This window comes from Stenella coeruleoalba (assembly GCF_951394435.1).
Source record: "Stenella coeruleoalba genome assembly, chromosome: 12".
NCBI lineage: Eukaryota > Metazoa > Chordata > Mammalia > Artiodactyla > Delphinidae > Stenella > Stenella coeruleoalba.
The window spans coordinates 49022703-49038700 of record NC_137158.1 but is presented as its reverse complement, the minus strand read 5'-3'; the positions used below and the strand labels follow the sequence as shown (position 1 = coordinate 49038700).

General features: G+C 36.6%; 1 protein-coding gene across 1 annotated transcript in view; it reads left to right on the top strand.

Annotated features, from left to right (window-relative positions):
- The window catches only part of MCM9 (minichromosome maintenance 9 homologous recombination repair factor), an 83114-nt gene that overhangs the window by 42271 nt on the left and 24845 nt on the right, over positions 1-15998 (top strand). Inside the window, exon 8 of the mRNA XM_079939165.1 lies at positions 9015-9189. Coding sequence (XP_079795291.1) covers positions 9015-9189 — 175 coding nt within the window. The remainder of the gene's footprint in view (positions 1-9014; positions 9190-15998) is intronic.

The following is a 15998-nucleotide window of genomic DNA, read 5'->3' as shown; positions in this document are numbered from 1 at the left end:
GTGCAGAAAAGCAATTGGTATAATTTCCTGGAAGAACCCACAGGCTGGCAGACACTGTAGTAATGACTTGATGAATGAACTCTTGAGGAACAAAGCTCCATGAATGAGGTTTGCCCCGGTATATACTGGGAGTGAGAGGAGGCTGCAGCCAAGGCAGAGCTGTGGGAGCCTCCCCATTGAGGCTGCAGATGCCAAGTCTCCTGTTGCGGGAGGAGTGATTGGGAGGTGGGGAGGATAGATCCTGGAATGCATCATTACACTCTTAATAAGGTTTTTATGTTTGTTACATAAAGTGTGTCCCCCTCCTCCATTCTCTGTAACAGTTTCACTGTTTTGTGTTCATTGCTACCCACCTTTAGGTTACAAATTTGTTGAAGAGAAGCTGTGTTTGGCCCCTTATCCATAGCTGGACTATACTGTTAAACAACTTTTGGATGGACTATACTGTTAAACATCTTTTGGATCACTGTCAATACTAGTCAGCTTTCTGAAGCACCATAATCTTGTTTCTTGTGGACAGTCTGCTGATGTCAATATCATGGTATTGTTTCTGACCAGAAGAATATGGATGGACATGCTTGATAATTATATTGTTTCTTTCTTTCTTTTTTTTTTTTTTTGCGGTACGCGGGCCTCTCACTGTTGTGGCCTCTTCCGTTACGGAGCACAGGCTCCGGACGCGCAGGCTCAGCGGCCATGGCTCACGGGCCCAGCCGCTCCGCGGCATGTGGGATCTTCCCGGACCGGGGCACGAACCCGCGTCCCCTGCAGCGGCAGGCGGACTCTCAACCACTGCGCCACCAGGAAAGCCCTATATTCTGTTTCTTGTATCTAGTTTTTAACCATGTGTTCTTAGTCCTCTTATAAATGAAGCTCCTTCTAAACTCGTTTCCTTTTGAAATCAGTCTCTACTTGTAGTCCACTGTCCTTCATGTTTTACATTCTGTCCTTTTCTCTTTCACCCTCCACCTCTCCTGTTTGTCAGAGGCTCTGTCCTTTCCCTAGTACCAGGAAGAATTCAGTGGTAAGTAGAGAGGGGACTCAAGTCTTTAACACATCTCTAGGCTGGACCACTGCTTGCACAAAACCTCTGCTAAGCACAGCAGCTTTTTTAGTCGGTTACTATAGAGACAAATGACGTTAGATGGAGTCACGCTTGACGGAAGCTAGGCAAGTCAGCTTCCTGAGATTGGAGGCCTTATATGCAGGGTATTTTAGAAAAGGTAGAAAACTAGCAAGGATAGGAAGTGGAAAGGTTTCACAGTGAACTGATAGCTAATTAATTGGTGGATCTTGTTGGTAGAATTTGTGCCCGTTAAGGCCTTGAATCCAGCATGCAAAGAATCTATCTCTAAATACCCCCGGTATGATTACACAGTGATTTTTTTTTTTTTAATAACAGATATATTGCTATCAACATGTGTATACAGATTTTTGTGGGGGACATATGTTTTCATTTTTCTGGGTATATGCTTAAGAGTGAAGTTGTTGGATCATATGGTAACAAGAAGCTACTAGACTGTTTTCCAGAGTGGCTGCACCATTTCACGTTCCCACCAACAGTGTATAAGCTTTCCAATTTCTCCACATCCTCACCAACACTTGTTACTGTGTCTTTCTGATTATACCTTTGGGTGCTGTGAGAAGTCGTTCTCACTGTGGTTTTGATTTACATTTCCCTGGTGGCTAAAGGTGTTGAGCATTTTCCATTTGCTTATCAGCCATTTGTATGTCTTCTGTAGAGAAATGTCTCTTCAGCTCCTTTAGCCATCTAAAAAATTGGGTTATTTGTCTTTTTTATGGTTAGATTGTGAGTTATTTATATATTCTAAATATATATAGAATATATAGTCTCTGATAAGAGACTTGTATTTACCAGGTTTGCAAAATTTTTCTCCTGTAGTGTAGCTTATCTTTTCATTTTCTTGGGGGTGTCTTTTGCATCACAAAAGCTTTTAATTTTGATGAAGTCCAATGTCGTAATGGCATAACGATATAGACCAACAGGACAGAGTTGATTGTCCAGAAATAAACCCATACATTTATGGTCAGTTCATTTTGATAAGGGTTCCAAGACAATTCATTAGGGAAAGAATCGTCTTTTCAAAAGTTACTGCTGGGAAATTGGACATCCACATGCAAAAATATAAATTTGGATCCCTCTTCACACCATATGCAAAAAATAATTCAAACTGGCTCAAAGACATCAACGTAAGGTGCTAAAAGTATAAAATTCTTAGAAGAAAACACAGGCATCAATCTTCTGGCCCTTGATTAGGATGTATTTTTGAGAGATGATAAAAAGCACAAGCAAAAAAAGTCTGAATATGGGGTGTTTTTTATTTACATCATTTTAAATTTCTTTCAACAACGTTCTGTACTTTTCACAGTGTAAGTTTTATGTATTTCTTTTGTTAAATTCATTCCTAAGTATTTTATTCTTTTTGATGCTTTGTAAATGGAATTACTTTCTTAATTATATTTTCGTATTCTTCATTGCAAGTATATAGAGATACAATGGATTTTTTAAAATTGATTTTGTATACTTCAACCTTGATGAACTCATTTGTTAGTTGTAGTTTTTAGTGATTTCCTTAGGATTTTCTATATGTAAGATCATGTCATCTGCAAACAGGGATAGTTTTCCTTCTCCCTTTCCCTTCTGGATGTCTGTTATTTCATTTTTTGCCTAATTGCCCTTCCTAGAACCTCCAGTACAGTGTTGAATAGGAGTAGTGAGAGTGAACATCCCTGTCTTGTTTCTGATCTTAACAGGGAAGCATTCAGTCTTACATCAAGAATGATGTTAGTTCTGGGTTTATCAGGTTGAAGAAGATGTCCTTTATCAGGTTGAAGAAGTTCTCTTCTGTTCCTGGTTTGAGTGTTTTTTAATGAAGGGTGGTTGAATTTTGTCAAGTGCTTTTCCTGCCTCTATTGAGATGATCATATGCCTTTTGTCCCTAATTCTATTAATATGAGGATATTACATTAATTGATTTCCAGATGTTATACCACCAATCTTGGATTCCTGAGATAAATCTCACTGGGTTATGGTTATATAGTCCTTTTTATATATTGCTGGATTTGGTTTGCTAGTATTTTGTTGAGGATTTTTGTATATGTAGTCATAAGAGATATTGGTCTTTACTTTGATTTTTGGTGTATGGGTAATACTGTTCTCATAGAGAATGAGTTAGGAAGTATTTCCTCCTTTTCTACTTCTAAAGATGAGTTTGTGAAGGATTCATATTTGATTCTTTTAATGTTTGGTAGAATTCACCAGTGAGGCCATCTGTGTATGGTTTTCTCTTTGTGGGTAGTTTTTAAATTACTAATTCAATCCCTACTTATTATAGGTCTGTTCAGATTTTCTTTTTTTTCTTGAGTCAGTTTTGGTAGTGTCTTTTTAGAGTTTTGTCAATTTCATCTAAATTATCTAATTAGTTGATATACAGTTATTGTTGTGTCCCTTTGTAATACTTTTTATTTCTGTAAAGTCATTAATAATGTCCCATCTTTTTAATTCCTGATTTTAGTAATTTTATTCTTCTCTCTCTTTTTGGTTTGGTCAGTCTAGCTAAAATTTGTCAATTTTTGGATTCATTAATTTTCTCTGTTGTTTTTATATCTCTGTTTCAGTAGTTTCTGTTATATATTATTTCCTCCCTTCCGCTTTCTTTGGGTTTAGTTTGCTCTGCTTTATTTCCAGTATCTTAAGGTGGCAGCATAGATTGTTGATTTGAGATCTATCTTCTTTTTTAATGTAGACGTTTATAGCTATAAGTTACTCTCTGAGCACTGCTTTAGCTGCATCCCATTAGTTGTGGTATGTTGTATCTTCATTTTCTTTCATCTCGGTGTTTTCTAATTTCACGTTGTTCAGTCACCTATTCACTGCATAAATACGTTTCTACACTATCTCTGATAACTGGACTTTCCACTTTTACTTAAAGATTACTTTGACGAACAGTTTATTCCTTTGCAAAGTAGCTCATTCCTTTTTAAACACCTCAAGGTTTCCAGTAGTTCCCTGTAAAATTCTGCACGTTGGTCTCAGTAATTTCTTTTGAAGCCACCCCAAATTAGCCTAATTGCTCTTCCATAGGATAGTTCTCTAAATATGTAATAATTATTACTTTCTCTTCTCTAAATCTTTGTTTCAGGCTAATCATAGCCTATGCAGTAAACTATTTTTTAAGGGGCATTATTTCCATGTCCTTCATTATTTGTTTACTTTCTTTTTTATTAGTATTTCTTTTAAAATTTGATGTCTCAATGTAGATATTAATACTGTACATCAGGAGTCAGCAACTTTTTTCTGTGAAGGGCCAGATATAAATATTTTAGATTTTTGAAGGCCATTCAATGTCTGTCACAACTACTTGACTCTGCCATTGTAGTGTGAAAACAGCCATAGACAGTATGTAAATGATGAGCATGACTGTGTTCCAGAAAACGATTTTTACAAAAACAGGTGGTTGGGCCAGATTTGGCCCACAGATCATAGTTTGCTGACTCCTGCTCTGGATGTTATCTAACCAGTGCAGAACTTAGTGTGATTTTATCTTCACTTCTGAATGCTAGTCTTGCCTTAATGTATTTTTTAGATTGTATTGAAATATTCTGAGGGGAAGTTGGATATAATTCTCATTTATGCTCCTCTATAGGTAAGGTGGTTTCCCCCCCCCCCCACTTCTGGCTTTTTTCAAGACTTTTTTCTTTACCTTTGATTTTCTAAAGTTTAAATCATATGCATAGGTATGGTTTCTTTAGTGTTTTTCCTGCTTTATAGTCTCTGAGTTTTCTGGATCCATGGTTTGGTGTCTGACATTAATTTTGGGAATTTCTCATTATTGCTTCAAATACTGCTTCTGTTCCTTCTCTCTTTCTTCTTCTGGTATTCCCATTACATACACTGCACGTATGTTACACCTTTTGTAGTTGTTCCATAGTTCTTGGATATTCTGTTCTGTTATTTTCCATGTTTTTCTCTTTACTTTTCAGTTTTGGAAATTTCTACTGAGTATCCTTATTCTCAGAGATTCTTTCCGTAGCCATGTCCCCTCTACAAGTGAGCCCATCAAAGGCATTCTTCATCTCTAGTGATTTTGATCTCTAGAATTTCTTTTTGATTTTTTCTTAGACTTTTAATCTCTCTGTTTACAATGTCAGAGACAAATTGTTGATATTCAATGTGAGAACCTGGTAGAGCTCTTGGAGGTGAAACTCACAGAAGTGTGTGTACCCACCCCCTCCATGACTGGGTTCCTAAGGAATTTTTAATTCTCAGAGTTGTCCACAAGGAGGCTCCAGCAATTTGTCAGTTACAGTTCAGGGTTTCCTGTCCCAGTGCTGGTGCCCGTAGAGGATTCTGTTCTGGTAAGTTATAATTCTCTGTCTTTCCAATTTTGGGGGCAGCAGTTTGCCCTGTGAGCTCATTTGTTTTGATGGATCTTAGAACAATTGTTGATTTTTCAGTTTGTTTAGGTTTTCACTTTTTAGGATGGATTAGCAACTTCTAAGCTCTTTAAGTGCTGCACCAGAAACCAGAGGAGCTCACATAGCTTTTTTCCTATGTTTTCTTCTATAAGTTTTACATTTTTCATTTAGGTCTTTAATTCATTATGAGTTAATTTTTGTATTAAATGTGAGGTATGGAGAAATAATGATTTTTTTTCTGCTTGCATAAGGATATCCAATTATTACAGCACCATTTGTGGAACAGATTATCCTTCCTCCATCGAATTGCTTTTTCATTTTTATCAAAAATTACTTGATCATATATTTGTGGGCCTATTTTTGGACTCTTATTCTATTTCATTATTCTGTCTGTCTATATCTTTTCTCCAATACCACACAAAATTGATTACTTCAGCTTTGTAGTAAATCTGGAAATTGGGTTGTGTGAGACCTCCTAGTTTTTTTTTTGGTTTGATTCTTCTATTTCCTTTGCTTCTCCATTTAAATTTTAGAATCACCTTGTCAATTTCTATAACAAGAAAAATCCCACTAGGATTTTGTTTGGACTTGCATTGAATCTATAGAGCAGTTTGGGGAAACATCTTAAAAGTATTGAGTTTTCAGTTCATTCCATGAACATGGAGAATCTCTTGATTTGATTACATCATCTTTGATTTCCTTTATCAATGTTTTGTAGTTTTTGCACACAGATCTTGCACATCTTTTTTAAGATTTATAACCAAGTATTCATATTTGGGGGTAATATTATAAATATATTATTTTAAAATTGCAATTTCTAATTGTTTTTTCCTAATATATAGAAAGATAGTTGATTTTTGTATATTGACTTGCACCGTGCAACATTACTACAGTTACTTATTAGTTTTAGTATTTTTTGTAGATTATCTGGAATTTTCTACGTAATCATTTTCTGCAAATATGAACAATTTTAATTTTTCCTTTTCAACCTGTACATTGTTTATTTCTTTTCCTTGTTTTACTTCGCTGGCTAGAACCTCCAGTATGATTTTGAATAAGTGATGAGAGCTGATCTCCATGCCATGTTCTGATCTTGGGGGTAAGCATTCAGCCTTTCATCATTAAGTATGTTAGCTGCAGGATTTTTGTAAATACCCTTTTTCAGATTGAAGAAGTTCCCTCTGTTCCCTAGCTTTCTGAGAGATTTATTCTTTTCTTTTTAATTGTGAATGATTGTTGAGTTTTATCAAGTGTTTTTTCTGTATCTGTTGAGGTTTGCTTTTTCTTCCTTAGTTTGTTGATATGATGAATTACAGTGATTAATAGTTGAATGTTGAATTAGCCTTGCATTCTCAAGGTAAACTTCATTTAGTTATGATCTGTTATCATTTTATGTATTGTTTGATTTTTATTTTTTCAGGGTTTTTTGCATCTATATTAATGAGGGGTACTGGTGTGTAGTTTTAGCATATCTTTATCTGTTTTGGGTATCATGATAATGCTGACTTCATTAAATGAGTTAGGAAGTGTTCCTTGTTTCTCTATATTTTTGAAAGCTTTGGTATAATCGGTATTATTTCTTCCATAAATGTTTGGTAGGTTTAACCATGAAGTCATCTCAGCCTGTAGGTTTCTGTTTTGCATCGTCTTTAACTATAGAATCAATTTTCAAAGTAGATGCAGGATTTTGCAAGTTATCTATTCCTTTTTAGGTAAACTTTGGCAGTTTATATATTTCGAAGAATTTGACCATTTCATCTAAGCTAGGACATAGAGTCATTCATTGTATTTCCTTAGGGCCTATAGTGATGTCCCCTCTTTCATTCCTAATATTTATAACTTGTGTCTCCTCCTTTTTTTTTCCTTGATCAGTCTAGCCAGAGGTTTATCAATTTTTATCAACAGTAGTTATTATAATTACTCATTGTGCTCCTTTCAAAGAGCTTTATTTATATTCTATTTGAAAATCTAAGAATCTGTTAAGTATTTTCTATTGTTATCCTTTTTTTATAGATAAATAAACTGAGGCCTGGATACACGGGCATACCTCAGAGATACTGCAGGTTCAGTTCCAGACCACTGCAGTAAAGCAAGTCATGAATTTTTTGGTTTCCCAATGATATAAAAGTTATGTTTACACTATGCTGTAGTCCATTAGGTCTGCAATAGCATTATATCTAAAAAATAGTACATACCTTAATTAAAAAATAGTTTATTGCTAAAAAATGCAAACCATCATCTGAGTCTTCAGTAAGTCATAATCTTTTTGCTGGTGGAGAGTCTTGTCTCGATGCTGATGCTGCTGACTGATGAGGGTGGTGGTTGCTGAAGGTTGGGGTGGCCATGGCAGTTTCTTAAAATAAGACACCGGGGAAGTTTGCTACATCAGTGGCTCTTCCTCTCAGGAATTCTCTGTAGCGTTCGACAATATTTGGTAGCATTTTGCCCACAGTAGAACTTCTTCAAAATTGGAGTCAATTCTCTCAAATCCTGTTGCTGCTTTATCAGCTAAGTTTCTGTAATATTCTAAATCCTTTGCTATCATTTCAGTAATCTGCATAGCATCTTCAGTAGCAGTAGATTCCATCTTGAGAAACCACTTTCTTTGCCCATTCATAAGAAGCAACTCCTCAAAAAGTTTTATCGTGAGATTGTAGCAATTCAGTCACATCCTCAGGCTCCACCTCTAATTCTAGTTCTCTGACTATTCCCACCACATCTTCAGTTACAGTAGTAACAGGAAAGATCACCGATCACAGATCACCACAAGAAATGCAATAATCATGAAGAAGTTTGAAGTATTGCGAGAATTACCAAAATGTGACACAGAGACATGAAGTAAGCAAATGCTGTTGGAAAAATGGCACCAGTAGACTTGCTGTACTCAGGGTTACCACACACCTTCAATTTGTAAAAAGCACAGTATCTGTGAAGTGCAGTGAAGCACAGCTCCATAAAACAAGGTATGCCTGTATTAGGAAACTTGTCTATAATATGACAGCCAGAATGACAGATCCAAGGTTCAAATCCAAGTCTAGGTGGCTCCAGAGCCTTTGCTTTTGACCAGCTCTGCTTTATTGACTGGTATAAAGGATGACTCAAAATCTGATAATACTTATGAAGGGAATCCTCTCCTTCACACTGTGACTGGCAGCAAACGTTTCATTTTCATCATTGGACTGCAGTACCTACTGTTCTCGGTCTTTGGACTCTTCTCTGTAAACAGCATATAGTTCAGCACTTATTGTCATAAGATCTCTGGAGATCTGTTTGCTCCATCTAAAAGTTTAGACTGCTCAGTGAGCGTACCTACCAAGGAGAGACAGAAAATTTGGGGACTTCTGTCTGCCACAAAATACTCAATAACACATATTAGATTTTCAGAACATAGAATCTCCCGAGATCTTCCAGTGAATGGATACCTGAAGTAGCTGTCCTGATGCCATCTGTTGTTGGTAGAAATTAAAGCCTTGACTCTATCCCCTTCCCTTTAAAATATAGGAATTTATTTACCTTCTTAGTTATAAGATATGCTTTCGAAAATAAAAACTAACATAGCTTGCTTGTTTCCTTAGGTCTGACGGTAACTGCTGTAAAAGACTCAGGAGAATGGAATTTGGAGGCTGGGGCGTTAGTCCTTGCAGATGCAGGCCTTTGCTGTATTGATGAGTTTAATAGCCTCAAAGAGCATGACAGAACCAGTATCCACGAAGCAATGGAGCAACAAACCATAAGTGTTGCTAAGGCTGGGTAAGAATTTATTTTCTTTAAAATGTATGGGAATAGTGAGATTAGTTAATATATGACTATGGGAAAATGTGAACCATATTGAACTGCAAGGTATGTTTGGTCCTCTAAGAGATTATCAACTGTCACCATTCAACACACATTAGTCTTCCCATGGAGATACGTGAAGAAGTAAATTGAGGTGTTGAGAAAAAGTAAGGTAAGGCTAAAGTATAAATGTAAGTTGACTTAATTCTTGCAGGGAACTTATGAAGAGCTTTCAATGCAGCATTCAACTCGTCCTCTCATTTAGTAATTGTGTGTCTACTCTGGGCATAGTACTATGTTAGGAATTTTGAAAGATTCGAAAAGAAAAAAAATGTAATTTCTGCTTTCGATGGCATTCTCCTTATATATCCTAATAGAAGGTTTATCACTGCATATAGAAACCTAAATAATATATATTAGCATAAGATGAAGTACCTACTGTGACTCAAGGAGACTCAGAGGTTCAGGTATGTGAGTCTCTGGCTGCACGTGACCAATGAGGAGCAAACTCTGCCCCACACCGCCACACGAAGCACAGGGTAATGACAGCTCAGCATAGAGAGAATTTGAAGTCTGTGCTGCACTAAGGGTAAAGATCACAACAGCAGTGCCAATCTCCAGACTAACTGTGATGGTCTTGCACTCTACCTGAAGTGGTATGGTATTATTTGAAGTTAGACTGTAACCAATTAAAGATACAAATGCTAGAACAACCACTAGAAAATAAGAGACAAAACTAAAACTAGGGCTTCCCTGGTGGCGCAGTGGTTGAGAGTCTGCCTGCCGATGCAGGGGACATGGGTTCATGCCCTGGTCCGGGAAGATCCCACATGCCGCGGAGCGGCTAGGCCCGTGAGCCATGGCCACTGAGCCTGTGCGTCCGGAACCTGTGCTCCGCAACGGGAGAGGCCACAACAGTGAGAGGCCGACGTACCACAAAAAACAAACAAACAAACAAAAAAAAACTAAAACTAATATGTAAGTTGTGGAGGTAAAATGCTATCGTAAATAATCCAAAAGAAGGCAGGAAGAGAAGAAAAAGGGAACAAAGAATAGATGAGACAAAGAGAATATAATTAGCAAGATGATAGATTTATTTATGTATTTATTTATTTGGACTACATCAACATTTAAAACTTCGGAGCATCAAAGGATGCAATGGAGTGAAAAATTAACATGTGGAATCAGAGAAAATATTTGCAAATAATGTATCTGAAAAGGAGTTAATAGCTAGAATATATAAAGAACTCCTACAGCTCAGCAACACAAAATAATCAAGTTAAAAACTGGGCAAAGAACTTGAATACACATTCATCCAAAGATGATACACAAATGGCCAGCAAGCACATGAAAAGATGCTCAGCATCACTAATCACTAGGAAAATGCAAATCAAACACGATATCACCACACAAATGTTAGGAGGCTACCATAAAACAAACAAACAAACAAAAAGGAAAGAACAAGTGTTTGTGAGGGTGGGGAGCAATTGGAGCACCTGGAATCCTTGTGGATTATTGGAAATATAAAATGTAAAATGATGCAGCCACTATGGAAAACAATTTTGCAGTTCAGTTTCAGTTTTGCAAGATGAAGTGCTGGAGACTGGTCACACAACAATTTAAACACATTTAACACTATTGCATGTACACTTAGAAATGGTTGAGATGGTGAATTTTATGATATGCATTTTTACCATAATAAAAAATAATATACAAATTTGAAAAAATATAACCCATTCACATTGTTGTACAACCATTTATGTACTTTTCAAAAGAGTTTTCTAGCCAATAGGAAAGTGAGGGTGAGAAGATACTTATGACTCTCCAAACTTACTTACTTCATTTGTATATGAAGGTGTTCACAGGGTTTATGAACTCAGTTGATTTGTGTTTATGTGTTTATGAACTCAGTTGATTATGTGTTTATGAACTCAGTTGATTCTCCAAAATAGTTTCAGAATTATTACCCCAACACCATTGCAAATAACAACAACCACAAAGAAACTAAGTAATATTTAAGCCTTCTTTGCAGTTCTTTTTGGGTTTAGAGTATATTCCACTAAGGTTATATATGGTCAGAGTGCATGTTCAAAAGTTATTTGAATTAATTCTTTTCTTTGTGTGGTCATATTACTGATTTGGTATACAGTTAGGAAACAGGTCTTTAAACCTATGTTTGTGTACACTTTTAGAGTTTGCCTTTTGATTAATTTTGTTTTCTGAATTTGTAAAACATATTTCAAAAGTCAAAACTATTATACCAAAGAAGTTATACTCATATCCCTTCACCTTCCATTCTGTTTTCTCCTATCCCTTTCATAAACCTTGGTTTCTGATTTATCCTTCCTATATTCCTTGTTTTAGCAAAAATAGTCAAAAACACACATGTGGGTATTTGTGCACACTTGCATGCGCACCTCCCCTCTTTCTTATGCAAAAGATAGCATAATATATATACTCTTTGTCACTGTTTTAATGGTATCCTGTAATTACTATATGTAGTGTTCTCATTATCATTTTTTATATGTTTTTTATAAATTCTGCAGTTTTGGTTTGTACATCCCCTTTCTCTCAAGGTTTTTTTTTGTTTTGTTTTTTGTTTTTTTTTGCGGTACGTGGGCCTCTCACTATTGTGGCCTCTCCCGTTGCAGAGCACAGGCTCTGGACTGCAGGCTCAGCGGCCATGGCTCATGGGCCCAGCCGCTCCGCGGCATATGGGATCTTCCCAGACCGGGGCACGAACCCGTGTTCCCTGCATTGGCAGGCAGACTCTCAACCACTGCGCCACCAGGGAAGTCCCTCAAGGTTTGTTTTAAAGAGTTTTTTAACCTCCAGGTAGAAGGACCTTTTGAAAATTATTTGTTTTTCAATGGTGCTGTTCATTTCTGGTTTTATTGCATTGTGGTCAGAGAATGTTGTTTGTATTATTTCTACTTTAAGGAGCTTCATGAGTGTTTTTTCTTTGTGGCCTCATGTTAGAACAATTTCATGACTGGCCCATCTTTGCTTGAGAAGTTATATTCTTTATAATCAAGATGTGATACACACACACACAGATACACACACACACACAAACGCACACACACCTATAAACTATACCTTATAAGGTCTTCTGTATCTTTATTTACCTTTTGTCTGTTTGATGTGTCTTAGGCTGAAAGTGGTTTGTTAAAGTATTATTACTGTGTGTCTGTTGTTTTCTCTTTGCATGTCTCACATCAGAAACTTTGCATAAAGTTTCTGCTTTATCAAGGTAGTTGCTGTGGCTTTAGCATTTGCAGTTTGTGTTAATGCTGTGTGGCCTGAATTTTACCTTGCCTGGTATCAAGATCACAACTCCTGATTTCATATTATTTACACTTGCCTAATATATCTGCCTCTTCCTTTATGTTCAGCCTTTTGATTGCAATTTGTTCTCTTGTATACAGCATAAAGTTGGTTTTATTTTACTTTGCTTTGTCTTACAAGTAACCTGAAAATCTTTTTCTTTTAATGTGAGTTAAGCATATTTACATTTATTGGTATTACCAATATGCTTGGTGTCAAGTGTTTCATTTTTTAAAAAACTTTGTTTCTTTTTCTATTTGTTTGGCATTTAGGAAGGTTTGCATTCTTGTTATACATTAGGGGTTGGCAAATTTTTTGTATAAAGGTCCAGATAGTAAATATTTTAGGGTTTTGTGGGGTACATAGTCTCTGTTGCAACTACTCACCTCTGCTAATGTAGACGATATGACTGCATCAATATGTCTATGATGTGGACAGAATAAAGAAGCCATAGACAATATATAAAACAATAGGTGTAGCTGTTTTACAGTGAAGCTTTACTTAAAAAATAGGTAGTGAGCTGGATTTGATCTACTGGCTGTAGTTTGGCGAGGCCTGTTCTAGGGCTTACCTATAAATACCTTTTATAATGCCTGCAGCCCCCTTTATCTTCCCTTGGGAGCTTTAAGTAATATCCTTTGACTGTACTTCATTACCCATTTGGTAACCAATGAGCATATGCTACTTTCCCTTTTCTCCCTTCCCTTTACTATTAAAAAATTGTTATATTATTTATACTTTGTCAGGACAGATAACACTTATATGTATATACTGTTCTACTTTTATACCTTCCTTTGTTTTGGTCTTAGACCTAAAATTAAATATATTCAGGGCTCACCATCAATCCTTTTGCCCGAGTATCACTGTCATCTCTTGGTTGAATGAAGGTCTCCTCTAACAGATTCCTTGGGAGGGGTTCCTGAGTACTGTACTGAGTTTGTGCAGGTTTAAAGCTATTAATATTTTTCATAGCTTTGATACTTGAAGAACAGCGTGACTGTATATAAAGACCTAGCCTTATACTTTCTTTCCTGTCATCTTGCTTTGCATGTTGCTGTTGACAAATCTAATGCCATCCTGATATCCTTTGCTTTGTAGGTGATTTGATTTTCTTGCCTGAAGGCCCAGAAGGATTTTTCTCTTTGTGGTTTAAGTGTAATACCTTTACTAGGCTATATCTTAGTTGATTATCCTTGGTCATTTTTTTTAGATGTTAGTGAGCTCTTTGAAATGTATCAATAGAAGACTTCATTTCTCTCTGGAAATGTTTCTTGAATTATAGTTTCACATATTCTGTTCTTTGTTTTGTTTTTATTTTTCAGAAATTCCAATTACGTGTATGTTAGGTCTTCTTTGCCTAGATTCTATAGCAACCAATATTTTTCTGAGACTTTTTAGCTGTTTTGTTTTTATTATCTTGGCATTTTTATTCCTCCCCTTAGCACCCTTTATTATATTTTCATTCCTGTCTATCCTCTCTTTGGATGCCCAGATTTAAATGTTCATTTCTGAAATTATTTTGTCTCCCTCCCTTCCCCCATTTTCTTCCCTGAGTCATCTCTGGATGTTCATCTTCCTCTTTTTTATATGTTTCTGTTCTGAGTTTTTGAATTCTGATTTGGAATGGTTCTTCATACGTACAAATGTTTGTTTAAGAATATTTAATTTAAGTGAGTGTATTAAATACAGATTGCTTCTGCTTTGTGGGCTTTTTTAGGGGGAGGTGGGGTGGGGGTTTTACCAACTAAGGTATTTTGATTCTTGTGGTAGTTTTGTACTAATAATGCATATTATTTCCATTCATTCTGAAATGTCTTATCTTTTCCTGAATCAGTAGTAGTTATTCTGTTAAGTTGGTGGTCAGAGGTTTGGATGGTGTACTAGTTTTTAGTTCAGGGTAATCTCAGCTCAGTGCATTTTACTTAATAGTTTTTTCCTAAGGTTTAAGGGGGGCAGGTGATGTGTTCTGATTTTGTGTTTCTCATTTGTGCTGTAGGATCTTTAATATACTGCTTGCCTCCTTCTCCTGATTGCCAACACTCCAAGGGACCCTTGCCCCTTGTAAGTCATCTCCATCCACTCCAGGACCCTTCCCAAGCCTGCCACCTCTGGTCCCAGGAACTTTCACGTTCCTCTTTCTATTGCCCAGTAGTCACTGCTTTGATGAGGTCTCAAGGCTGTTCTCAATATTTCCCCGCTCCTTGTGGGATTCCCTCCTTGTAAGGGTGGTTTTATCTGTGTTCCTCCATCATGAGGAACCCATTGCCCTCTCCTGCTTTTCACTCAGTCTCCACCCATCTTCCTGTTCCAACATGGGCTCTAGATTAGCTTTGCTGGTTTCTAATGTCTGTTTACATGGAAATTGAAGTTTGTAGTATTCTGTCTCTCTCTTAGCTAGCTTTCAGTTTTGTTTTACAGCTTTATTTGCTCTTCTTGTTTATCCCTAAGGTCTCTGGAGCATGTGTTGAGAGATTTGGATATAAGCAGCTGCCATTATCCTATGGAAGCCTGGAAGTCAACATTTTGTCTTTTAAGCTATTCTTTCTTGTTGTTTAAATAACACCAACTTTTTGCTGTATATTTTTAAAACATTGCCTGTGTTTTCCTTGAACCATTTCCAGAAAAAGTAATTAGATTGTTATCTGCAATCATTTTGAAGGGCTCAAATATAGATATGGAATTAGACTTGTTCCATATTCTTTAGAATCAATGGATTGAAGGTTCAGGGAAGCATATTTAGAATCAGTACAAGCAAGACTTCTCAGTGGCTAGAGCTGCCTAGAGATAAGTAGGCTGCCTATAGGGTTTAGAGGTCTTCAAGTTCATCTAGAAAAAAGTTATATAAGGAATTCAAGCATCTAATGAGTAAATGGATAACCTTTAAGGTGCCACCTATGAGATGCTGCAAATTATGGGCTGGCCCACAGACTCAGCCATGATGAACGAATTCAGCTGCTGGCTGGTTTATTGCAGAATATGTACAATACGGTTTCACATTATATCATGAAATATGGAACATGATCTGTGCTAGACATGGAACAAGTTCAGGAAACTGCATCAAGAGCTCTACCTTTTTAAAATGACCACAAGAATGTATTGGGTATTGAAAGAATTATCATAATGATGAAGAGCAAGAGTCCCCGAGCTAGTCTGGCTGGGTTGAGGTTCCATCTCCACTTCCTGCTAGCCAGGCATATCACCCGACTCCTCTGTGCCTTGGTTTCCTCATGGTACGATGGTGAGAATTGTTCTATCTGTTTCATACGGCTGTTGTGAAAATTAAGTGAGTTAATCCAGTGAAATGCTTAGGATAGAACCTGGCACATAATAAGTGCCTTTTAAGTGTTAACTATTATAGGTCTCTAATTCCTTTCAGAAACTCGTGGGGCCCAAATGCATGTTCGAATTCAGATTTTTTGTTTCAATTTTAAGAAAGCACTACAATGCATGTGTCATAT